The sequence below is a fragment of the Nelusetta ayraudi genome, unplaced genomic scaffold (genome assembly GCF_046127955.1).
Source record: "Nelusetta ayraudi isolate G7.1 ecotype Tasmania unplaced genomic scaffold, CSIRO-AGI_Nayr_v1 ptg000026l, whole genome shotgun sequence".
In the NCBI taxonomy this organism is placed as follows: Eukaryota; Metazoa; Chordata; class Actinopteri; order Tetraodontiformes; family Monacanthidae; genus Nelusetta; species Nelusetta ayraudi.
This window is the reverse complement of record NW_027466076.1, coordinates 10689322-10713839: the sequence shown is the minus strand read 5'-3', so window position 1 is coordinate 10713839 and position 24518 is coordinate 10689322. Positions and strand designations below refer to the sequence as shown.

Genomic DNA, 24518 nt, shown 5'->3' with positions numbered 1-24518 from the left:
ACATCGATGGAACCCGGAAAACAGGTGCGCAAGCCAATCACAGGAAGAGGCACTGCTCCGTCGCCATAGCAACGGTGGATCGTTTGGTGTCAAACTTCCTGGTTAATTTTCATCGCCCGAAGATCCGATCTGAAATTATCGGTAAGCTTAAAACAGGGAAAATACATTAGATGCTGAATATCAGCAAATGTGAAAGTATATGGCAGGATGGACTGAATGGGGGGAAAGGGGAGATAATTCACTCTTGACTGTTCTTGACCCTATATGTTTGCTAGATAGAATCCATCATGTACGATTACTTTAGAGGAAAACGTATTTCTATTGAAAAGTGATAACCTTTTAATGTACCTGTACCTGTTCAAAACCTATTGCTATTTTTTATTTTTTATTTTTATTTTTTTTAAAGAGGAAGGGAATTGGTAGAAGTAGTTAAGATTGTAATAGAGGACGGCTAATTTTAAGGATTAAGAATAGTTTTAACATTTTGTAAAACAAATGCCAAATGTACCTATCCTTTTCCATAAAGCAAAAAAAAAAAAAAACCTTTGATGCAAACATACTTTTAATTATCTTTAAATGTACGAATTTCTACATTCTGTTTAATTCCCAGTTTCTTCTCCATACCACTAAACCCTGTTGATCTCATGCTTACCTAATGAATGTGTGTTGTTAATCAAAGGCTCTATTCAATAAAACACTTGTCAACCTGCTCTGCTATTTAAGAGCTATACCCTTGAAAGATTTGACACAAACCAGATCTCCCCCTTCTTCATAGCCAGCGCCATTTGTCCTCTTGATATGTTTCCCCATCAATGCTTTGAGTAACAATTATTATTTTATTTTTATTTTAATATAATTTTTTTATTATCATTATTATTGTTGTTGCCGACAGCGATGGCTGGGACTTCCAGGCACGACCGAGAGATGGAGATCAATGCCAAGCGCCGACTGACAGCATGTTCAGATCCAGTGGAGAGACTGAGGCTGCAGTGTCTGGCCAGAGGCTCCTCTGGTATCAAAGGTCTGAGCAGGTATAAGAGCCTCATACAGCCAAGCACACTGGCTGACTGGCATAAAAAGACTGACCTCATCATACAGCAGGGAGGAGGTATCAAATCCAAATATTCAGATCAGTCTATTGTCCATTATGTTTAACAACCACATACGACATGAATCAATTTCAGAAGTGGTAAAAGTATTCACATTCTGTACTTAAGTAAAAGTATACTTTTAATACGACATTAAAAGTGAAAGAATTGATTCCACTCCTTTACTCGAATATCAGTGAGAAATGAGTTCTGTTTCTGAAATGCATTTAAGTAAAAAAAAGTTTTTTAAAAAAATTGTTGCCATTGATGAAACAATACATTTCTTTGTTTTTACATTTTTTTTGCAGCAAAAATTAAAGTCTTGTGACAGAACTATGTGGACTGAACTGCTCAGAGTTCTACCATGAGCATCTGGATAATTTTTTAAAGAGCTTTAATACTCCTATTAATACTACAGTTGTTTTGGATTTTTCTTTTTCTTTTTCTACTTGCAGCACAGCCAAACTGAAATGAGTAATAATTGTGAGCCATTATTGGATGTTTACACTTTTAATAACAATAACCAATGTTATTTTCTTTATTCACATTTTTATTTTTCTTCAGTACCGAAAACGTACTGAACCCCAAAGCTAAATGTAAAATAATCTCCCCATAAAATATCATCCACTTTTATATTGAACTACACATCAGCAGAGTTCAATTGGCTGCACTTCAAGCAATGATAACTTTTAACTAATAATCAGGGAATTACTTTGAACAGAATTTGTATCTAATGACAAGCATGTTTTTCCAATGTGAGAAGCAGAAAATATGCAAATTTGTGTACAAATGTAGGGAGTAAAGGGAAAAAGTCATCAGAAAGAAAAAAAATACTCAAGTAAAGTAAAACTATCTGAAAGATCTACTTAAGTACAAGTATTAGTACTTTGTTACTTCCCACCACTGCTTCATTTATATATCAGCATACACATTTATGCACACACAAAACCAACTCCTTGTCTCAGAAGTGCAGCACAATTGAGAAGGAATGATACACATGCAGGGAAATTCTGTCTGCAGCAGCTACAACTAGTGGTTATTTTTGATTAAATGGTTCATTTTAAGATGAAATGAAGAATAATTACAGGAGTAATTCGTCAATTGGGAGATCTATATTTGAGATTCAAAATAACTTCAGCAAAGGGACAGTGTAAATGGTCAGTTCATAGTAATGTCTGAATGCTTTGTCTCCCAAAAACAAAATTGCACGTATCGAGCCGAACCAACTACAACAACGCAGGTTACGTGCAAAGACCTTGCAACATCCTGTTGTCAGCTCTCTTCAGTTGGTTCCTCACAAATCTACCATTTCATGTGATTGTGCTCAAACACATTTGCTCACTTCCAATTAAATTTCGTCACAGACGACATTAATTTTTTTTGTAATACACCTGTGCTTCCAGGCTTTAGGGGCGTGGGGGTGGTGGAATGAAGTCGTTCATCGCAATTCAGCTCGAAGCAGTGTTCACAACACAAACGGGTTTTTAGAGTGGTGATGGTGTAGCAACAGCCTGCTAGGAATGACCGAGCGGATCCAATTGATCGTTTTGATCCAAGGACTCTTATTCAGTTTCATCGTGATGTTTGTCGCAGTGCAGCAGCAGGTTTACGCTGGAGTGCCTCAACCACACGCCGCCTTTTTCCTGTGATGTACAAGCCGTGCACTTCACTGCACTGTAGCAGCTCACAGGTCCGCAGGATGTTGCTTGCCTGAATGTGCGTGCGTGCGTGTGTGTGTGTGTGTGTGTGTGTGTGTGTGTGTGTGTGTGTGTGTGTGTGTGTTTTGATGTTTTTGTCAGTCGACAGTGCTGTGTCTGCCTTTGTGGTTGGAGCGTAGCTGAGGGACCTCTGAACTTTTTATTAGCAGCATATCTCACATTTCTGTATTTAAACGACTCGGAAAATAATAACATTGAGGAGAGAAGGAAAAGTCACAAATAAAGTTATGCAAGACTGACATGAGTGCTTGGAAAGTACCTACATATTACACGTGCAAAGTTAAAATAATTTTTTAGCCAGTCTGAAAATAATTTGATATTATAATACCAAGTTACATTCTATATTGAGAACATAGTAATTGAAAAAAAAATCTCAACTCAATCAATCGACCAACCTTCATTTATGAAGCACTGAGTCCCATCCAGCACCTGATCCTTCCAGAACAAGCATTAAGCGACAGTGGCAGAGAAAAACTGAACAAAAAAAAAATGGGAAGATGAAGAAAGAATGACAGACAGGAACTTTGCCAGCAAAGTTTATTTTTTATTTTTTTTATGTTCTATGCATCAATAAGATGTTCATAATGAATCAACTCTACCCTCTTTAGGACCTTCAGAATAATGGACGATGACAAGAGCCGCTCCCTGGACCTGAAGGAGTTCCTGAAGGGTTTGAACGACTACGGCGTCCTGCTTGAGAAGGAAGAGGCCAAGGACCTCTTTGAGAAATTTGACCACGACAAGAGTGGAACCATCGACTTCGACGAGTTCCTCGTCACTCTGAGGGTAACTATCAACCCATTTTACCGACGACCTCCTTTTTTTTTTTTTTCCTTTTAACTTCCGGTGTCTGTCCACCCAAGCCGCAGATGTCCAAATCTCGCAAGGAAGTGGTCATGCAGGCGTTTCGGAAGCTGGATAAGACAGGAGATGGTGTGATCACCATCGAGGATCTGAGGGGGGTGTACAACGCCAAGTGCCACCCAAAGTATCAGAACGGGGAGTGGTCCGAGGACCAGGTCTTTAGGACCTTCTTGGACAACTTTGATTCTCCGTACGACAAAGACGGAAAGGTAAAAACGCACGGTGACCGTTTTGCTCCGACAGGGGGGCCTCGAACCTGCGCTTGTGAAGATGGAAAACTTCAGCTCAAAGGAAACAATCGCGTGTGTGTGGGTGTATGTGTGTGTGTGGGCGGGGGGGGGGTCGTGATCACCAGCTAATCATGTGCCTTCGTGCTGCTTGCTGTCTGAAGGTGACGCAGGAAGAGTTCATGAATTATTACGCTGGCGTGAGCGCGTCCATCGATACCGACGTCTACTTTATTGTGATGATGAGACATGCCTGGAAACTCTGACTGAGCGTCGTTGCGGTAAAAGAGCTCACGCTCCCAGTAGTGAGGGGAGGGCGAGGGCAACTTTCGATCATGAGGTGTTTCCCTCTTTGAGAATAATCTCTCATCTCCCACACTGTTTCAGTCTTACGTTGTATGTTGCATGGTTTAAATGTATGCACCCTGCCAATATAAGAAAGCAAGACAGAAACACACAGTCCAGACAAGTGAAAGAATTGACCTAGCAGAACCATGCAAGGTACAGCCTGAGGTCTGAGGGATGATAGTTCCGTCGCTGCTCGTGGTACAACTGTGAGTTGCAGGTTAGTGGTTTTCTTCTGGGAAAGTTCTGTTCAAACTGCAATGGTTTCCTGGCATTTCCTGACACCTTCACACGTCCCACATGCTCTTTCCATCCAAACACGAGGGTTATTTCAAAATCTCCGCTTTGCTTACAGGCCCTTGCAAAAACAACAAGGTGGCCTTGCACTTTGCAATACCTCCTTCTCCTTCCCCGAAAAAATAAGGCAAAGAAAGCTACACCAGTAGCCCTCTGTTTAGAGCCTCCGGTTGGCTGCGCTGGGTTGTGACCTTCTGTATAATTTTGGTTGTACTTTCAGAATGTACAGAGGGGGGCGCCCAAAGAGGTTGTCCCTGGAGGTCTCTGAACACCTGGCTAACCTGGGGCAGCTATCTTGTGTCCAAGGTCACCTTGTTCAGCATTAGTAGTATCCACCTCACGTTCCTTCAAATGGTTTCAGATATAAACCCGTTGGCGTTGAGCCTTGGGCTAAAAATAGGTCCTGGTGCTTGGTGTGTACTCACTGCTGGTTTGGATGGAAACTAGCGGCTGGATGATTAATACCCTCCTCCTTCTCTACTCTCCCTTCGTGTATGAACTCCAAATTGAGACTTTTCGTCGTCATTATTCCCTCTCTTGCTGTACTGACTAGTGAAATTATCTCCCCTTCCCCGATTCACAGGTGACCAAGGAGGAGTTTATTAACTACTACTGCGGTGTCAGTGCCTCAATCGACAGCGATGCCTACTTTATTCTCATGATGAGGAACGCCTGGAGGCTCTGAACTTCGGAGGGCAAGAACTCAACTAAAGAAAGAAAAAGGAATGGGGGGGGGGGGGGAAAGGGCCCACAACTTTTTCAGATGTTCAGACAGAAACACTCACTGTGCTGGTGATTTAGGCAACCCAGCCAGTATTCCATGGGGGGAAAAAGAAGTTGTCTCTGTTTTCATAAACGAGAGATACACTAAGATGATGTATGTGACTAATATACCTGCAACTCAACCTGAACATCTTTCACAATATGGTATATTTTGAAGCACTACCTGCTGCCCCAGGAGGTTTAAATAAATCATGACCTTTTCTTAATACTGATCTTTTTTTTCTTCTTTAGTGTGGAAAACTTAGCTAAAGTAAAGCATCTCGGAGTTTGCAGAACACCACAGAGCCCCAAAGTCTCCCGTACTTGCTTCATTTGTGACTTTAAAAATGTCATATGCGTCATATGCACAGTCAAGATCAACATAGTGTGTTACTGTGTATTTGCAATATTTTGTAATATTTGTTCGGTATGTCAAAAGCATCACACAACATCTGGAAAAGTTTGAAATTCTTTATATCTATATGAAACACAACTGTCTATTGAGATAAATATTGCATAGAACAAAAGTACAAACTGACTTTAAAAGGACATTCAGTGCGAGCAGTAAAATGAACGCTGTAAAATGAAAAAAAAAAAACTGGACGGAGTGCAAGTAAAAAGAAAAGTAAAATTCTTAAAAAAAAAATAAAAAAAAAAGCGTACATTCTGTTTTTGATTCCCAGCCGTTGCTGTGAGATGTCTATTGTTGTGTCAGGTGTACTGAGAAGCAGCATTGTGTGGTACAAACAGAAACAATCACATCAGGTTGCCGTGGCAGCAGCCCCGCATTCATGTCACGCATGCGACGAGACAAAAGGCCCTTTTTTTGCAACTATTAGTTTAAGTGCAGTTATGAGCAGCTTCCTTTAAAGGACCTATTTGATTCTTTTTACTTGTATGAGTGAACTTGTTTACTTGTATGAGTGATCTTGTTTACAATATCCAGCCAGTTGTAAATGCACAAGTAGGTGAAAATTACAAGCAGAGCAGCTCTGATCTTTGATCCCGTTTGAGTCCCATTAAGAAGACCCGGCTTGGTTCGGAGCATAACTAAGTCCCTGTAAATGTTATCGTTGTTGTTGTTGTGCTACATTTTTGTCAACAATTTATGAAGTTCAAATACCATTTCAGGTGAACTTCCAGTATATTGTTTGAAGAGGGCCTTATGAGTGAAATGTCACTGTGTGAGCAACAGATGATGGGTCAGAGAAACGGCTCCTGAGAATTTTTGCTATTTTAGAAGAAATACAACAACTTCCGCCATAAAATATGTATCTGGTTCAAATGCGTGCCATGCATAAAAAATATATGAAACTTCAATTTAATTCCAGAGTGATACGAAAATTTGTCCGGACAGGTGGAATATTGCTGTGCCTGTTTGCTACAGAAGACAAACTAAACAGTTGGAGCAGTTGTACCTATTTGCATCAATAACCTGACCAACATCACATTTGACTATTATTGTATAATTAATCATCCAGTACAAACCCCCTTTCAGACTGCTGGAATCTCCCTTTAATTTGACACGACTACGTACATTCTGTTCTCAGCGCGGAGCAGTTGAGGATATATATAGAACAAAAATATATGTCCCCTTGAAATGATTTCCTGCTAGGTTGTTTTCATACTTTTTCTTGACTAACAGTAGATCAGTCAGAACAAGATGCTGCGGCCGATGTTTTAACACGGAGCAACATGGCGTTAACCCTCACAAACAAAAGTAATTGGAAAACTATGAGGAGTTACATCAGTGTAATGTGTAAATAAGCAGTAATGTAAAAAATACTTAATGTATTTACATGTTCAAAAAAAGAACCATTGCATTGGTTTAAAAAAAAAAAAAAAACATTTTAAAACCTTGTGGGTGTAGGTGTTTTCCCATTAAAGCAAAAACTAGTTGTGTTGATATTCTCCAAATATCATTCAGTAACTTGTAATGGGACAAAACGCACCCAGCTGGCTGGGTCGCTTGGGTGCTCGGGTTCCCCGCTGCCAGTGCAAATGCCAATGCAAATGCAATGCTACACATAGTATGGGCCAACCAGGTGCCACAGGTCAGTGGCGGTGCTGTCATTTTCCCTGCTACTGGCTGCTAAAAAAATAAATAGAAAAACTATTGCTACAAGTTACATTTGAGTGAAGCCTTGTGGATATATAGTATAGTATAGTATAGTATAATATATATATATATATATATATATATGTATACATATATATATATATATATATATATATGTATATATATATATATATAGTTATATAGTTATATATAACTTGAAGTACCGTAGAGGTGAGATCATGTTTCTCAGAGTAACATGATGTAATACCAATCCTTTGTGTGTGTGTGTGTGTGTGTGTGTGTGTGTGTGTGTGTGTGTGTGTATGTGGGTTTTTTAGGAAGTTGATATAAGAATGTCGATGATTTCATCCATCCTCATTTAGATGTTTGGATCAGAGGCTTCCACCCGTAACAAATATGTGCCATTTCGCTCTTTCGGTTCAGTAAAAGGATCTTGAGTGACTCTTATGAAACCACCGCCATTTCCAAGAGGCTTCGTAAATATCCTTATGCACACTCCTTGCGCCTTTGCCTACTTGATCTGGTAAAAACTGGACATGGTGACATAAGCTTCCTCCTGCTGTCCCACCTGCCGTCGAACATCGTTGTCCTCGAGGCCGCGTTCGCCCGCAGGCGTGGCGGGCCTCCACGCCAGCCGAGGCACGCCGTCAGCCGATGGACTGCTGCTGCTGCTGCTGTGGACGCTGTCCCCAGAGTCAAAGGAGCTCCTGCTCAGCTGTGTCAGCAGCTCCAGCTCCTCCGTGCTCGCGCTGGCGGCACAACTGGAGAATTCCGAGCTCTGGGCGGAACAAGATAGAGTGGACCGCGTGCTGTCGGCGGCATCAGCAAGAGTCGGGGGACGGGCCTCCTGCTGCGGTTCTCCAGTTGTTCTCTCCATTGGGCAAACTTTGAGGGCGCTGCACACTTCTGGTTTGACGTTCATCAAAAGGCCCTGTGGGAAAAGCAGAGACACCCCTCCATAGTCACATCTGGGATACTGCGGCCCATGTAAGCGCAATCCATCCTCCTTCCTGAACTCAGGTTTTTTTGAGGGTCTCCTGGAGCCTATAGGGCAAAGGCAGGGTACACCCTGGACAAGTCACCAGTCACCGGGGCCGCATAGTGAGACAAACAAAGACAGACGACCATTCGCACTCAGGCACACACCTACAGACAATTTAGAATTTCCAATTCACCTCACATGCATGTTTTGTTTGGACTGTTGTAGGAAGCCGGGGAACGCGGAGAGAACCCAGGCAGACGGAGGGAGAACAAGCAAACTCCACCGTGTAGCACGTAAGCACAATCAGTGTTTGAAAAGGAAAGGCCCACCTGATGCAAATTGCACTGTGACTGAACAAACTACGTTCACAGCGACTGAATAGTCACAGCTTTGAATGTTTGGTCATATTCGAAGCTGATTGATCTCGGTTTTTGTTTCCGCACATTCTGGTGGATCCGTTGGTTGCTCTTTTGGTTGCGCAAAGCACTTAGCACGCACTCGCGCGTACGCACACACCCCTCCACCCAGGGATGTGTTGGGCTGCTTGACTGTGCAAAACGCTTTTGAGACAGCTGTGGATGTGATTTAGTGCTTTATAAAGAAAAGTTGATAGTTTGATCGATGAGCCAGATAAGAGATTGTAACTTCCTCATGATGTTGTTGTAAACATTACTGCCTTGTACAGCCCGCAGTGAAAGACAATGTTGAATTAAGCACCTCAGAAGCATCCCTTGTTTTCAGTGACCACTCTTAAAACTATAGCCGACGAACTGCAGTGCAAGGCACACTGCATACTATAAAGGCGGTGTTAGTTAAAAAAAATAATAGTAATAAAGAAAAAAGACTCACTGTATTGGGACTGCAGATGTGCACGAGTGTGTATTTTGGGTGGGGAATGATTGGGCATGTGCAGGTGAAGATTCTATAGAGGCGGGGGGGGGGGGAGAAAGGCATAGATGAGGAGAGTCCAAATGCGCTGATTTGCTCACGGAATCATCAAAGTAGAAAAGTCTTACTTGTGTTTCCAGAAAAAAACGACTGCCACAACCAACAAAACGATGAGACACACAAGTATGCAAAGCTGCCACGTCCAGGTGTACGTCCCGTCGCGGGTCCTGCCTTGTACGTTACGAAAAAGAGAAAGGTCAGATATTATTAATTATTATTATTGTTAATGCCACCTTTGGGAGGAGTTGTTCGAAGACCAAAGTCTCACTTACCACGAGGGGTGTCAAAACTGTAGCCTTCACTCCATTCACTCCAGGTGCCTTGCAGTTTATAGTAGGGTATTGCTCGCACTGCGACATTATACTTTGTACCCTTTTGGAGGCGATCCATGCTAATCCTCATGATGATTTTGTACGATGACGATATGTTCTGCCTCTGACAGAATGACATCACGGTCAAGTCAACATGTGCGCAGGGCTTCGACGAGTTAAATGGTGTCAGAAATCATGCAGCGATACCTCGTAGTCTGTGGGACTGCGGATGGACACCTGGAACAGTTGATTCCTGACTTTGATGTATTCGTGCTCGTACGGCGTCCCAATATAAATGACAACCTGGTTAGATTCCTGGTTTATGGTTATATTCTGCACCTCCGGCGTTCTTGGTTTAACTGTCAGGACACAACAAAAATCAAAACTTGACGGGGATGGAGACAACATTTATTTATTTATCTATTTATTTACTCATTTATTATTTTACATTATCATCACATAATAATCAAGAGTTTGATACATCCATTAGCAACTGTAAATGACACTCAGTTTTTTGTGTGGGCCCCCACATGCTCGTATGCAGGCCAGCCAACATCAGGCCATGCCCCTAGTGAGGCAACATACAGTTGGATCTCCTTTCCCCCCAAGTCTGGACCAGGTCATCACAGAACTCCACAGGAGCAGTGTATTTACAAACAGCCATAAGTGGCTGCACCACTTATGACTGTTTGTTTGTTTGTGTGTTTGTTTAAGAGAGACTGCTGTTGTTTGTTGCTGGGTTTTTTTTAAGTGTGGGGTTGGTGGTTGGGGTTTTTGGCTCTATAGAAAGTTACAGATCTATATTAAAACCGCATGTGACCGCATTTGACTACTTTGGGGCGGGGCAGGGGCTCGTGGCAACACCCGCTGCTTGCTGACAACAGGAACTGTGGAGGAACGATACTTGCTTTCATGTCACTCTCCAAAATACCACAAAAGTCTCCAATAACACCAGGAAAAGTCGCTAGATTTGTCGCTAGTCGCTCTTGACAAAAAAAAAAAAGGCGCCATGGGGAGTTGGAAAGTCACCAGATTTAGCGAGAAAGTCGCCAAGTGAGCCAATGAGGGTAGCCAATAGGAGATGTGAGTGGCTGTACTTGTACTTGTGCCGACTTGCTCAGTCCCAATATTAAGTATTTTTTTTTGCGGAACAGAAACGACATTGCGACATCAAGTGGACACAGAACAGCAGTTTCTTTCACTGAAATAATTGTAGTTTTTAATACTTTGCAAAAACCCAGTTAGCGGGCCTGATCTTGCCCGCGGGCCGTACTGTACGTTTGACACCCCTGTGTAGAGGGATTGTTTTGGTTGTTTGGACGGCAGAACTTTGTTTTGAGGTTTTGTAGTTGTTTTATTTTGGGGCTGTGGGTGGGATTGTGTTCTTTTTGTTTTTGAGTGTGGGGTTGCTGTGTTGGTGTCAGTTGGGTTTTTTGTTTTGGGATTATGGGTAGGCTGACTGTTTTTGAGTAGGGTTAAAGGTGGTTTTGTTGTTGCATTGGAGTTGTTTTTTTGGGATTTTTGTCATTGCTATATTTTGGGATTGTTTTTTGTACGTTTTATTGTTTTTTTATTTTGGGGTTGTGGTGGAGTTATTTTTGAGAGAGAGTTTTTTTTTTGGTTAAGTTTTGTGTTTTTTTTGGTTTTGGGGTGGTTGTTGTTTTGGATAGAGTTTGTTGTTTTTTGTTTACGAGGGTGACTTTTTATTGTTTTGTTTTGTGGTTTTTGTAGTTGTTTGATTATTGGGCTGTGGGGTTATGTTTCTCGGGGAGGGTGGGGTTGCTGTTCTTTTGAGGGGTGGTTTTGGTGTTATGGGCTGGGGTGGTAACAGGTTGGTTGGTTGTTGTTTTCAGTGGGGGGTTTTCGTTGTTGATTTTAAGGGTTGTGGTTTTTCTTTTTTCTTTTTCTTTTGGAGTTTGTTGTGTGGAACACGCTCACTCCACAGAATAAACTCCCATGATAACTTAGATATGCCACTTCCTTCTTTCTAACTGTTATGCAACCGGATCATGGGTAAGTTGAGCCAGGGTAACCAAGATATCCCGGGTTAATAACTTTATATGTTGTTGCTGGGGTATTGTGTGTTTTGGAGGTTGTGGGTGCCGTGGATTTTTTTTAATTTTTTTTTATGCTTGCATGTTTTGGGGTCTAGTGCTGTTTTTTTTCGTTTGGTTTTGTTTTGTTTTGGCATTGTGTGTGTGGTTGTGTTTGGTCATCATCATCATCATCATCATCATCATCATCATCATCATCAACATCATCATCATCATCATCAACGTCATCACCAACCGAAGAAAATAAACAGATCCATCACTCAAAGACACATTTCCCTTTTGAAGGTTGCTGGCTGGATTCTTTCGACAAAACAGGATTGCACAATAATTCTTTACTCTGACGTTCTTTACCTATTTTCTTCAGGTCGATTCTCTTTGTAATCTTTCTTCCCGCGCATTCAACAGTCACATTCCAAATAAACACAGGAATAACTTCCATGCTCATCGAGTGGCTTTCATTTTTAAAACATTCTTCCCTCTTCTTCCTCAAGTTGAAGAAGCTGTGAACAGACATACTTCGGCATTTACAGATTGTACATCTAATTTGGACTTTTGTCAAAAGACCATCAGTTGGAATTTCTTACCACGCCGTCATTTTCTGAATGCGACTGGCCTCGGCATCTTCATCATCCTCATCGATCCCGCTCCCGGCCAGTTCACAGCTCAGGTTTAAAATCTTTGTCGAGATGTGAGAGATGCAGTGGAGACTTTGCTCTGAGGAGAAAATCCAACACGTGAATGTTTTAAGATTTCATCCATGCATACATACTTTTTCGCCAGACTGCTCTTCTGGGAAAGTAGGGTGTCATCATCTTTCTGTAAAGAGATGAGTTCAATGCCCTACTTTTGAGGGTTGTTCAACATTTATTTATTTATTTATTTATTTATTTAATTACTCAAATTAAAGATGTCCATTCAACCTTTAATTTGAGTGTTCAAATGAGAAATACAGAGGTGCTAACCAATGCCATTCTGGAGATTTCCCAATTGTTATATGGGCTGATCAGCCGTTATGGACTGAAAGTTTGAACCAATCCATGTCCAAAAGTTGTTCACAGGGCACAGTGTATTTTTACAAAAACAACATATAAGATTGTTTAAAATAAATGCGGCATTTTGGACCCTACAACAGTATGGTCAAGGTTTGACATATCTCCTTTTCTGCTTGCTGCAATAGGATTGGTTGATTTGTAATTAATAATAACATGGTACTTAAAGTGGCCAGTGAACGCATCTTAGCATTCAGCATTTGAATGAAAAGGAATGCTCATGGGCAGCCCATCTGTAATTTTGAGAAACAAAAGTGAGAGCTACATATATATGTTGGTCTTTATTCAACCCCTTCTTTGCTATATTGTCTCCATTGAAGAAAATCATAGTGACAGTTTAGTGAGTAATCAGGCTCCAAGAGTATTGGAAACGGTCCAAACAGAATCAGATTTGTCTATTTTGATTGAATCAAGTCCTGAACATCTTTTTTGTGTCAATGAAATGCAAAAGTGAGAAACACACAATCACAAGTGATTGTTGAGCAGCGGATCTGTTTTTATTTGCAGTACGTCAGACTTAATTTGCAACTGGCGTACTGATGTTGTGCTCCGTACAGATTGTAGCATCACTTTGAACACAATTCCCATGCTGAAAATAATGTTTACTATCATTGTGACCCTGACAGACATACAGGGCAAGAACTCCTAGTGCATTGAAACACTTAGAACAAAAACATGTTCATAAAAAAAAAACACTACTATTACTCCTACTGCTACAACTACTACCTTTTTAATACTGTTTGCAAACAACGTTTTAAGAATCCCTAAAGCAAATCCCTGCGTTCCCTTATTTCATCTCGTAAACTCGGAGCAATAAATACTGCCAGGTAATTCTGCGATCTGATTCATTCTTATCAAAGTACTCGGACACAGCCTCCTCACCCATGTTGACGCTTTCGCCGTCTCCACTTTGGGCCAGGCTTGCGGCCGGCAGCAGCAGCAGCAGCAGCGCCAGCGCCACAGTCATCCCACAGCCAGGTGGCATCTCCTCGCGGGGCGATCACATGCACACGGTGTCGGCTCAGCAGGCTCACAGTGCCGCCGCGAGACGAGCTGAGCAGCTTTTCTTGTCTGCTCCGCGAGACAGGAAGCAGGAGTGGCCAGTGCACGGCAGAGGGGGGGGGAGGGGCCCCACCGAGGGTTGTCCTTTTTAAAAGTGTCTTTGTATAGCACAAGCAGCTGCTTCGGCATCATCTGCTGGTGAAACGTGCTCGAACAAATTTCAGACTTCCAACTTGGGAAGACTGCGCCGTCGAAAATGCGGCTCTCTCGCATTACCAGAAACACGAGTCACATGGTTTCATTTGAAATCCTTGCAACCGGGAAAAAGGAGTCCGACAGTCAACTCTAACCAGTTGTACTTGAAATGTATAATCAGGTACTTTCCAGCTGAGGTTGGAGTCGTCATTGCTAAAGCTTTATCAATATTTGGGTTTTGCATCACTCACTCAGCATGATGATGATGATGATGATGATGATGATGATGATGATGATGATGATTATATGCATTACCTGTTAATATGTTGCAATTTTACAAGGAAGCCATTTCAACTTCTATTCAGTCTTGTTTAGTCTTTTTTTTTTTTTTTTTTTTGTGCGTCGCCGTCTCTGCAGCTCTGTGGCTTTTTGTGCTTGCTGTCTTAGCTCTCAGTTTTGGTTTTGCTGCACATTTCCTGTCTGGGTCAGTGTCAGCTGTTTCTCTTCTTCACTGCAGCACCTGCAGCAAAGATTCAACATGCAAAGCCAAAACAGTGATGACCAGAGCGCTGCTTAGGTGACAGACAGATTGTGGTGAGGAGTAATACAGTGATAGGTTGGTGTCACTCGCATCACTTCAAATCGCTGTTTCATGTGGGCCGGACTGGCTGTGGTTTACTTTGATTTTGTTCCTAAAGTTACGTCTCATAAAGTCACGTTTATAATGACATCATGTTTGCTATTTTATGGAATGTTTTGTTTGTTTGTTTCTTTGTTTGTTGTTGTTTTTTGGGGGGGCAGGGGGCTTATGTAATGCTGTGACACAGAAGCAAATAAGACAGAAAAGTTTCTGTCTTGACAAGCATCACTGTAAAACAGCAACTGTGGAGCAGAAAGTCTAACCAGTAACCTACAAACCACTTCCCGTCGAGTCAACTGGTTTGTTTTCAAATGAGGTGTGTGTGCGCGTGTGTGTGTGTGCGTGCGTGCGCAGCTAACACTCAGGCATTTCACCGTTTCAGCGAAAAGACAACGCACTGCACTATTTGCCTCCCCTGTACCCCTGTACCCCCTCTATGAGGACCATTTTATATTCTTGTACGTCCGGTTTCCTTCTTCCCCCTTGACATCTGTGCATGTTGTTTCTAAAGGCAGCCACACACCTCCTTAGTGTACTTTCTACGGTTTGTTTCGAAATCTGATTAGTCACTTTAAATGTTGACTATTTTCTTTAATCAAAGGTCCTATAGACCTGTGAGAGGCATATGAAGGGAATATGTATCATATTCATTAAATCAAACCTTGAACCTCTAACAAAAGGTCCAGACTACTTCCAGATTTTACAAGCATATCCTGTTATATACTAAAAACAAAATCCAATTATAGGGAAGTCCACCACCAGCCTACTTGTTTTCTCCACACTAAGTTGTTGACGGCTTCTGGTGCATCAGTCCTTAAAATCCCTAATCGGTCCTGTGTACAGCCCCTCGTCCCCATCCTTGATGATTATGGAAAAAGGTGAAGGGCACAGAGCAGAGAGATTCAATAGCAAGAGCTACTATTGAAGGGCTAGTTTGATGCTAGGCATAGGAAGTCTAAAGACATCGGCCATGTATTTCAGGGGAATCAGGCAGAGGCACACTCTTCAATGGAACAAGGAACTGGCTCGGAGGAAATGACTTGTGTCCAGGTACAAGGACGATCTGGCCTAAGCGGAAAGAGAAGCGCAACTCAATTACTCATGTGGGCGGCGGGACAGGCGAGAAGACCCAAAAGTACCGACATCAGGAGACACAAAGATGGAGGTGTGGGGTCGAAGACAGGAAGTGAAGAAGGAGATGACACGTTGGGGCTGTTTGGGGGAATTTCAAAATAAAACAGGACGTGACAATTGATCTCATCTCATCTCATCTACAAATGTCATCTCCAGACTTGGCTACTAACCGACCGCCTGCAGTAAGATGGATTGCATGTGGGACCTGATCACAGCCCATGGGCGCTAACCATTTGGCCAAATTGTTAGCGACTTGGCCAAAGTCGCCAGGGCGCATGATCAATTGGAGGCATAGTGACAGGAACGTCAACTGTCACACCTCTCCTCCTCTTTTGTTACGCCCCAGTCTAGGGGGTCTGAGACATAACGATCCTCCCCAAGTCCCAAGAAGCCACAGACAGGTTGACAAAATCATGACAAGATATGTTGAGCTATAGGCTTGGAGGCATAGTGACAGGACCGTCAACTGTCACTTGACGGACTTGAGGTCGTTGGAATGCTTTCAGTATTTCGGTATTTCAGTTCCACCGTTTCACCATTTTCCAGATTAAATTCATCGTTAATTTCTTTTCACACTTTACAAAGAGACATCGGTGCATCCAAGGTGTCGGTGCTCGAATATAATTTAGTGTCTAGAGTATTTTGGCGGAATGATGAAGAGAAGCGATGGCACTGTAGCAGGAAGACAGTTTGTGCATTTGTAGAAAAAAAACACGAGAAAATCTTGACATGTGCCCCGCTCTTCGTCGAGGGAGGGGGGAGAGGGGGTGACTGTCGTGGGCGCGAGCCGAACGTGGCGGGCTTTCAAGCTCGCCGTGCCCACGACTGTGCCCCCACTCTCCTAAAAAGACAAAGACGTGAGCAAATATCAAGAAAGAATAAAAAAAAAACGTTCATGGATGCAACCCCCCAAAAAAGAGGGATTGTCGCCCTCTGTTTTCTCCAGCACCCTAGAACAAGCAATCAATGGGTGTGGGTGTGCATGTTATTTTTTTTGTGCAAGTGTGAAGGCAATCGAGTGTCACTGGCGCTCCAGCAGAGTAAACAAAGTAAACCACATGCCTTACGTTCCCTATCTGAGCCGTGCATCGCCGAGCGTCTTTGGCTGCGGTTTTCGCTTCTTTGGTTTGTCACCTTCAAGCCCTCGCTGATGGGAATCTGATGAGCCACCTGTTTACGCTGCTCCCACCCGCTGGATTCTCCTGGTTTCGCTCGACCCACGCGTTCATTAGCCTTTTGAGCGCAAACCGTGTGAACGCGTCGAGCGCTGCAGATCGAAAAACCAGATTTGGGGTTTGAGGTCTGCTTGGAACCCGGTTGTGTTGCGGTGCTGTGTCAGTCTCACTGAGTGAATCTGCCTTCAGAAGTGTTTAGTTTTGTGTCTTGCAGCAACAACAACAACAACACAAAACAAACACCACAGCATGGCTTAATATTAGAAATCGGATTGATTATAATGAGATAGATAGATGAATACTTTATTAATCTCCAAGAGAAATTTGAATGTTTGGAGGCTGTGAAGCGACAGCCGTGTGTTGTTTGTTGGTGTTAATATGAGCGAATAAACGGTTGTTTGTCTCTATGTGTATCTGGTATAAAGTGCCGACTTGCCCAGGGTGTAACTTTGCCTTCGATGGGACCCAGTAGCTGACCTTGAGTGCAGGCCAAGCAGTGATTACGTGACGATTTTCAGTATCTCTCACAGTTAGATGCAGTTGATTCTCCACCAGTGTGTCAGGTGTGCAGTGGAAGATTATCCAATTTCACTTAATTGAACTAAATAAAATAATAACATTCCAGTGTGTAGTGACTGTGCTTTGAAAGGAACATCAGCCTATTTTCCTCCCTCAGTTCTTCCCAGGATATCAGCTTTTTGCGCATCTAAGCAGGCCCAGGTTTCACACTGAGTGAGTATAAATAAACTAAGAGACTATATTGTCATTTTTAGGCTAAAAAAAAGTGTCATTTTATAATATTTTTGGTTGGCGGTGTGCCATGGAATTTTCTCAATGTAAAAAAAAAATATGTGTTGCGGCTCAAAAAAGGTTGCAAAAACACTCTTCTACATTTCGATCTGTCCCTCGGAAGTAAAACAAAGTAAATGATAAACCTCGCACGGGTTGGACAGTCACAACTATGGGTATTAATGCTCAAGATGAATGGGGGAGTTCAGATTCCAGGCTCTTGCGCTCCACCACGAACCCGTGCAAGTGCGTGAACGTGGCTCCAGATGATTCTTCGTATATACATAGGAGCCGGCGGGCTTGCATACCTGCAACTTCTATTTATGTCACCCAGTTGTACACCTACACACGTCCCATGAAAAACCACAGTGTAAAATCTCATGGCGACAAATTTCAGCGAAGCCACACCAAAACTGAGCACCGCCTTTGAAGCCTGCGTGGCAACAGCCACATGAATATCTCCCCTGCACACCTTCGCTACAAACTCGGCTTCCTGCTCCTGCCTTCACTTCTTGTTGTTGTTGCCGCCGAAACTGCTCTGTTTTTGTGCATGAAAAATGCAGCTCGGCGTTGCCGTCTCAGCAGGGCCTCTGTGCACAAAACACGCAGCCGTTCTTGCATGAAGAGGATTTCTGTAGAAAGGTGTTGCGCGCCGCGTAAACGAACCCCGTTCAGAAATGACTTGTCACCACATCCTCTTCCTCCACTCTTGGCTCATCTTCATCCTTTAAACGCAAACGCGCGCACAAAGAAAAAAACAAAAAAACATGCAACTTCCGGGGCTGGCTGACGTGCGGCCCAAAAAAAGTACACATGATTAACATGAGACGATCGCCGCCGATCAAGTGTTGTCATGCGACAAAGGCGGGTTTCATTTCATTTTGCCTTGGAAACGACGGTGACGCACAGCGGGCGCGCTTGTGGTGAGCCGGCGAAACTGGCAGCGCGCGCAGGGAGAGTGAAGAGCATTTTCGGAAGGCTCTGGCAGCTGCTCAAAGGATTAGCACAGGCCCAGAATTGGACGGTGTTTTCTATGAAAAGGGGAACAAAGATCCCCACTGCAGGTTTTTGTTGGAGGGAAAGATGCTTTCACTTCACGGATGTTTGCCATAGAAATGTGTCGCCTTAGTCACATGACAAGGGCAAGCAGGAATTGGTCTCCTCGATGCCGACCTCCAACACGTTCACATTTGCTCTGTGCCGGGCCAAGGTCACGTTTGAGGAGAAGTTGAGCACCGTGAGCTCTTTGGGACCAGTGGTCCCCGGAGAAGTGGGCGTGCTCTTAATCCATGCCCTTTTTTTTTTTTCTTTTTTTTATTAAGCAACCCATTCCATTGACATTGTGAGTGTATGAAATGTGGACGGAAAAATAGGTGGGTATAGGGAGTATACCCGTATATACCCCACCCTCCACCACTGACCAGGGCGCTTGTAATGGGCCGGACGTGGCCGGCAACACAGCCCAGTGTTTTTCCACATGGTAGGACGGATCCACGTCTTGGCGTTTTTACACCGACTCAAAAATCAACGTCAAGAGCTGAGATTGAAACTCATTAAACAAGGCTGGGGTCTTTTCTGTTGTTTTTTTTTTTTCGAACTCTCTACTGTCCGATCATGGTGAGCCCATGCAAATTCTTGCCACAGCGTCTCATCTGTCTGCAGATGGGAGGGGCACGCAGCCTTTCCTGCGTACCAAGTACAGCGAGTAATTCTCTTGAGTTCCTGTCTTCTTCCTGTCACACCTTTCCGCACCAGCTCTGGCATCAGAGGGTCGTCCTAGCCCGAAGAAGCACTCTTCTCTGTCAACCATAGATGGGCTTTGTTTCAAAAACCCCAGATTTGCGTGTCAGATCGAGCTGCCGGCATGCGATTGGTTGATTGTGTGCTTTGTGGTCGTGGACAGCTGGAACATCTGTGAGCTTCGCGAAGAGGTTGGTGAAAGCTTTGAAGCGCAAGGCTTTAAAGCTTTCATTGACCTTAGTAAAACTTTAGACCACATGTCTGACACACTTCCTGTCTTTTGTTTGCGAGCGCTGCACACATTGGTTACGACTAAAGCGGGTATCGAGAACCGCACGGACTAATCGAGTTTCCGATCCACTTGGGGTACAGACGTGCCCACTGCTCATAAGTGTCACTAATCACTGTTGTGGCTTAAAGTAATTACTCTAAGGATTTGTAGTTTTGTTTTGTTGTTTTCTTTTTTTTCCCCAAACTGAACATTTTCAATAAGCTTTAGTCGATTCTCTGTGGACACTGTGAGACGAGCCATGAATATGCATGGCCTGCTCTGTAGTTCTGCTTTGTCAGCAGGACATTGGAAAGTCCCATATGTGTGTATATGTATATATGTACGTGTGCGTGTGTGTGTGTATAAATGTACATATATATATATATATATATACATATATATACATACATATATAGATATACATACATATAAATATATATAGATATACATATATATATATATATATACATACATATATATATAGAGATATACATACATATACATATGTATATATACATATATACATACATATATATATATATATACATATCTATAAATATATATATATATACACACATATATATAAATACATATATATACACACATATATATACACATACATACATATATATAAATATATATATATATAGAGAGAGAGAGGGAGAGAGGGAGAGCTTGTTCAGCAGATATGTCAACATGATGCTTGGAGGTTTGAGAGTAGTAACTAGCAATTTGAAACTGATTTGTAGAATTTTTCTTAACATGAATTTCCTTTTTTCCCTTTTTTCTGAAAGAAGACTTTTGTTTGGTGTCGCCTGGTGACAAAGAGACAGGTAAACCACAGACAGCTGGAACAACTGACACAGAGCTGCTGTGGGAATCCTCTCGTTGCCATGTTCGCACAGTCTGCCCCGGCGAACACGGCAACAAGGCCTGGCTTTTACATTTCTGTATTCAGGGGAATCAAAGACAGATGAACACAGATGGAATTCAAACAAAGAGTAGAAATGTATTTTTTTTGCCATACAAAAGAAAAAAATATGTTTTAATTGTACCGACACAGTCGAGAGAATCAGGTTATTATAAGACATTGCATCATGCTTACGGAACCCAAGATTTAGCCGATTCAGAGTTACTTCATTTTTATTTAAAAAAAAAAAAAACTTACTTTTTTTAACTTCAAGAAGCGACAGTGCTTGACAACATCTTGTCTTGCTTTCTCGGCTAAATCAACTCACAGAAGAGGACATTCACAGAGGATGAAGTTGTATGAAAATATATTTTGCCTTAACTTCAGAGCACTTCAGGTTCTATCTTGCCTGACAGTAAATACATCATTCATTAGTGTTGATTTTTGCGACATAGCTCCCTTGAGTTACACTTCAGCATTTTGTCCTCAGCCTCAAGATGAAGTCCACCCACCACCACCACCCCCCCACGATTTTCACAAGACAGTTTTCACAAGTTGTAAATAAGTGTCTACAAGTGCAAATGATAATTCAGGCTTCCGTTATTCCCAGGATGGAGCATGAACCACTTTGATCCTGTACATGTACAGAGAAAAATAATTTAGACGTGGCAAAACACATCTGTCAGAAATTGCATCTTGTTGTTAATAATCTGTGTCATAAGTTATGTAGTGCCACTATTCAAATCACACAAGAAAACAAAAATATGTGAGCTCAAAAAGAGCCAGAAAAAAACACATATAATTATTTTCCTACATAGAGAAAAAAAAAAGAAAAAGAGAAAGTTAGAGAAACAGAAGAGTCATCGTTAAACTGAGGCGAGGTCAGTCTGGATAGAAGAAGGCATAAAGTACATTTCACGTTGATCCAACAGATTTACATGTTTGGCATGGCGACGCCTTGTCGGCCCAATCATCGTTCGTTTATTCACGTTCACTTCTCCACTTTCTGGTACATCTACGAATGTCCGTTCCCACACGAGCAACGAGCCCCGAGAGTCGACCGTCAAGCTTTAGTGTTCTCTGTGTTTCCTTTTGTTTTCTGTGTAAACTTCGGGGGCAACTCCACGGCCCTTCGATGTCAGCACACAACGCCGCTAGCGCCTCATTCCGAGCGGACGGTTGCAGCTAAGTGTCGAGGACGGAGGGGAACTAAATGCGTGACGTGCAGCGCATCGCGTGCATATTTGTGAACAGTCAACACCTTCCTGATTAAACTGACGGTGAAGTCACGTGCCGCCCGAGGGGAACGGAGAAACGGCTCAATCGCGAAAAGAGGAGGAGGAGGAGAGGAAGAGGAAGAAGAAGCAGCACTGGCGCGCGAGACAAATGAGATCCAACTGAGCCACCGAGGTTTCCGCGTCTGCCCCCACAAGCCAAGCAAAAAACTTTGATCGCCTCAGGGCCCCTTTAAATTAGAACTCAATGCTGAAACAGGTTCCGTGTAGAACTTCAGGAGGAGGGGGGGGGGGGCGATGCCGAGTCTGCTCGGACTGTCTTCCGTGCGTTAGCGTGGTCGAGTTCCCGCTGGCCTTGAGTGCCGTCGAGCCCTCACACCCTGACCAGGAAGTCCAGGCCAAGGGAGGCGGGGATGTGCAGCGTCTCCAGACTCAGGGCGGACGGCGCGTACGGGAAGACGACGGGGAACGTCTGTTTGGTGTCCACCAGGAGCTGAGGGGGGTCGTTCCTGTCCTGGAGGTTGTTCTGCACGGACAGGACAGGACAGGACAAGACAGGTGAACACGCAGCGTTAATGTTCAGGCCAGATATGAAACTACGCCTGGAATGTAGTAGGCGTGATGTTCAAGGTGCAAGATCAATCTCTTCATTCAATAAATAAATAATAATAAAGTAAAATGAAAGCTTCAAACTCCTGTTTCTTTTGCAGTTTTATCGCGGATGTGTAGCTTTAGTATAAATGTATTGGAATGGATATATCATTTAAAACATGATGAGGGATGAGGCACAATGTAAGGCAACATGTCTGCGAATTTGTTCAATGGAAGGCAATGGTAGTGGGGTGCAAACCACACTGTCATTAAATATTTGCTTTCTAATGTTCAGACATACATGAGTCAGGACTGAGTGAGTACACACAACACATGTTTTGATGTAATACGTGCTTGTCTCGCCCTTTGACTCTTCATTGCCCCCTTGTGATGGATTTATATATATACATATATATGTACACACACATACACACACAGAGTATATATACACATATATATTCTTCATCTGACTGTCCTAAAAGATCCAGTGTGTAATTATTTGGCCTGATTTACCATATTTATATTGGTAAAAAGTTAATATGCTGTCCATAAATACATTAAGAAAATTGGATATTGATAACATTGTATACTCACAGTTCAATAAAAGTAATTTGCTTTTCCCTACCCATAGAATGATTCTTATTTAAACATAAGAATATACATAGAGCGAGTTCAGTTAGTTTCTATGTCATCTTGCACCTCCATAGTTCTAAGGAAGCCCAGACAGTCCAGCTGCCCGACGGCACATTTCGTATTTTGGCTGGGCGAGCGCTAGCATCCTCAAATAAACCAACGGAGAAGGTGGACGAGGTATCCAAGTTTGTGCGCGCAGGCCACCGTAGTTCACTGACAAGCTCGGAGGAGCGAGGGTGAGAGGGTGAGCATTTCAATCTAAAATGTAACTACTTGATGTCGCACTTTCTTCTCAAAATATCCAAATAATACGCGCTCGACCTTTAAAGCGTGATTTTCCCCACAGTGGAGTAAATCAGGCCTCACAAATTTCATGCAAAAAACAAAAAAAAATGTCTCTGCTTCCACGAACGGACTCCCACCTGAATGTTCCTGATGAAGGACACGGTGACCCTCTCTTCAAACTCATTCAGGGGAGTGTACAGGTTCAGGATCTTCACGATCTGCAAAAAGCACAAGACAGCTCGTGATCGCCACCGGTTCCGCTGACCCGCCTGACGTGCCGACGGCGGCCGGCGAGCTGACCTGCTGCGTGGTGAGGCTGGTGCACAGCGAGCAGATGGCCTCGGCGTCCTGGCTGGTCTTCTTCTTGACTTGCAGCAGCTGGGCGGCCTGGATGATGGCTTCCAGGGTGGCGGCCGCGTTGCTCTGGAACAGGTTGTTGGCCCTCAGCCACTCCTCCATCTGGCTGGTGTTGTACCTGAGCGGGTGCCGTGAGAAATGCGTTGTTTACTCAGTTCAAAGTCGCTCTCCGCAGATCTCGTTTGCTCCGTGGCCGTGTCGAACCTGAGTTGCATGCCGGTGCTCCACGAGCACACGTCCTTGCGCAGCAGCAGGTTGTTGAGGGTGACGGCGTTGATGCAGTGGAAGAGCTGGCGCACCACCTGGCCCATGATCTCGGGGTCCATGCCGTGGTCGCGCATGATCCCGTGGAACTGTCCCAGCTGCCGGATCAGCGCCTCCAGGGTGTAGCTGCTGGGCGCCCCGGCGTCAGTGTCCATGCTGGACGAGCGGTTCCTGTAGCCCATGGGCTTGACCCCGGCCAGACTGGGGATGCTCTCGCTCTCCAGCATGGCCGACACTGAGGGGAAACGAGCACAGGGTGGATCAAAATTGTTTCTGTTCAAACACTGACTGCAAAAGAATGAATTTACTCTATTGGCAGTGGGTGAGTGGTTTTTTTTTTTTGGTTTTTTTGCTTATTTTTGATTTTATTCAAAATTTTTGTTTTGAGCGTAAACAGGGAAATCAAAACAAAAAACAAATAAAGAAAATATCAGTGATGATAAAAAAAAAAGGCTGATAAGTAAACAAAATAAAAAAATAATTCTAAGATAATAAAATTAAACATGCTTGAAAAAGAAATAGGGAGAAGTAAAAACTTATATACTCATACCTGCATCTCTATTCCTTACAAT

At 43.1% G+C, this 24518-nt stretch overlaps 3 protein-coding genes across 5 annotated transcripts in view; 1 reads left to right on the top strand and 2 right to left on the bottom strand.

Moving 5' to 3' along the window:
• Positions 1-7: 7 nt before the first annotated feature.
• On the top strand, positions 8-5958 carry capslb (calcyphosine-like b). Of its 2 annotated transcripts, none has more exons than XM_076029833.1 (5): positions 8-141; positions 893-1031; positions 3415-3592; positions 3670-3879; positions 5123-5958. In XM_076029833.1, the coding sequence occupies exons 2-5, from the start codon at positions 895-897 to the stop codon at positions 5222-5224; spliced, it is 627 nt and encodes a 208-aa protein (XP_075885948.1). In that variant the 5' UTR covers positions 8-141; positions 893-894; the 3' UTR covers positions 5225-5958. The 2 variants fall into 2 exon arrangements, with proteins under 2 accessions (XP_075885948.1, XP_075885949.1); XM_076029834.1 differs by lacking the exon at positions 8-141 and adding an exon at positions 4062-4178 and having other exon boundaries at positions 859-1031; positions 5123-5204.
• On the bottom strand, positions 5759-13813 carry il7r (interleukin 7 receptor). Its single transcript, XM_076029832.1, has 8 exons — positions 13608-13813; positions 12261-12390; positions 12028-12176; positions 9830-9981; positions 9584-9746; positions 9380-9482; positions 9213-9285; positions 5759-8312 (listed from the first exon to the last, which is right to left on the bottom strand). Exons 1-8 carry the CDS (start codon positions 13708-13710, stop codon positions 7893-7895), a joined length of 1293 nt encoding a protein of 430 aa, XP_075885947.1. The 5' UTR covers positions 13711-13813; the 3' UTR covers positions 5759-7892.
• Positions 13814-20931: 7118 nt separating this feature from the next.
• Positions 20932-24518, bottom strand: part of myo5b (myosin VB) — a 29732-nt gene continuing 26145 nt past the window's right edge. For both annotated transcript variants that reach the window (XM_076029830.1, XM_076029831.1), the window contains exons 36-39: positions 23887-24181; positions 23626-23800; positions 23463-23543; positions 20932-22342 (exon numbers count right to left, since the gene is read on the bottom strand). In XM_076029830.1, the coding sequence (XP_075885945.1) occupies positions 22190-22342; positions 23463-23543; positions 23626-23800; positions 23887-24181 (704 nt within the window). In that variant the 3' untranslated portion in view covers positions 20932-22189. The remainder of the gene's footprint in view (positions 22343-23462; positions 23544-23625; positions 23801-23886; positions 24182-24518) is intronic.

Bases quoted from the DNA above. Each gene is read 5' to 3' on its own strand.
- capslb (XM_076029833.1), top strand. From the start codon at position 895: ATGGCTGGGACTTCCAGGCACGACCGAGAGATGGAGATCAATGCCAAG. The intron at 1,032-3,414 runs GTATAAGAGCCT...TACCCTCTTTAG, and splicing joins GGTATCAAAGGTCTGAGCAG to GACCTTCAGAATAATGGACG. The intron at 3,593-3,669 runs GTAACTATCAAC...TGTCCACCCAAG, and splicing joins AGTTCCTCGTCACTCTGAGG to CCGCAGATGTCCAAATCTCG.
- il7r (XM_076029832.1), bottom strand. From the start codon at position 13,710: ATGCCACCTGGCTGTGGGATGACTGTGGCGCTGGCGCTGCTGCTGCTG. The intron at 9,747-9,829 runs GTATCGCTGCAT...TCATTCTGTCAG, and splicing joins GCAGTCCCACAGACTACGAG to AGGCAGAACATATCGTCATC. The intron at 9,286-9,379 runs GTAAGACTTTTC...CCGCCTCTATAG, and splicing joins GTTTTTTTCTGGAAACACAA to AATCTTCACCTGCACATGCC.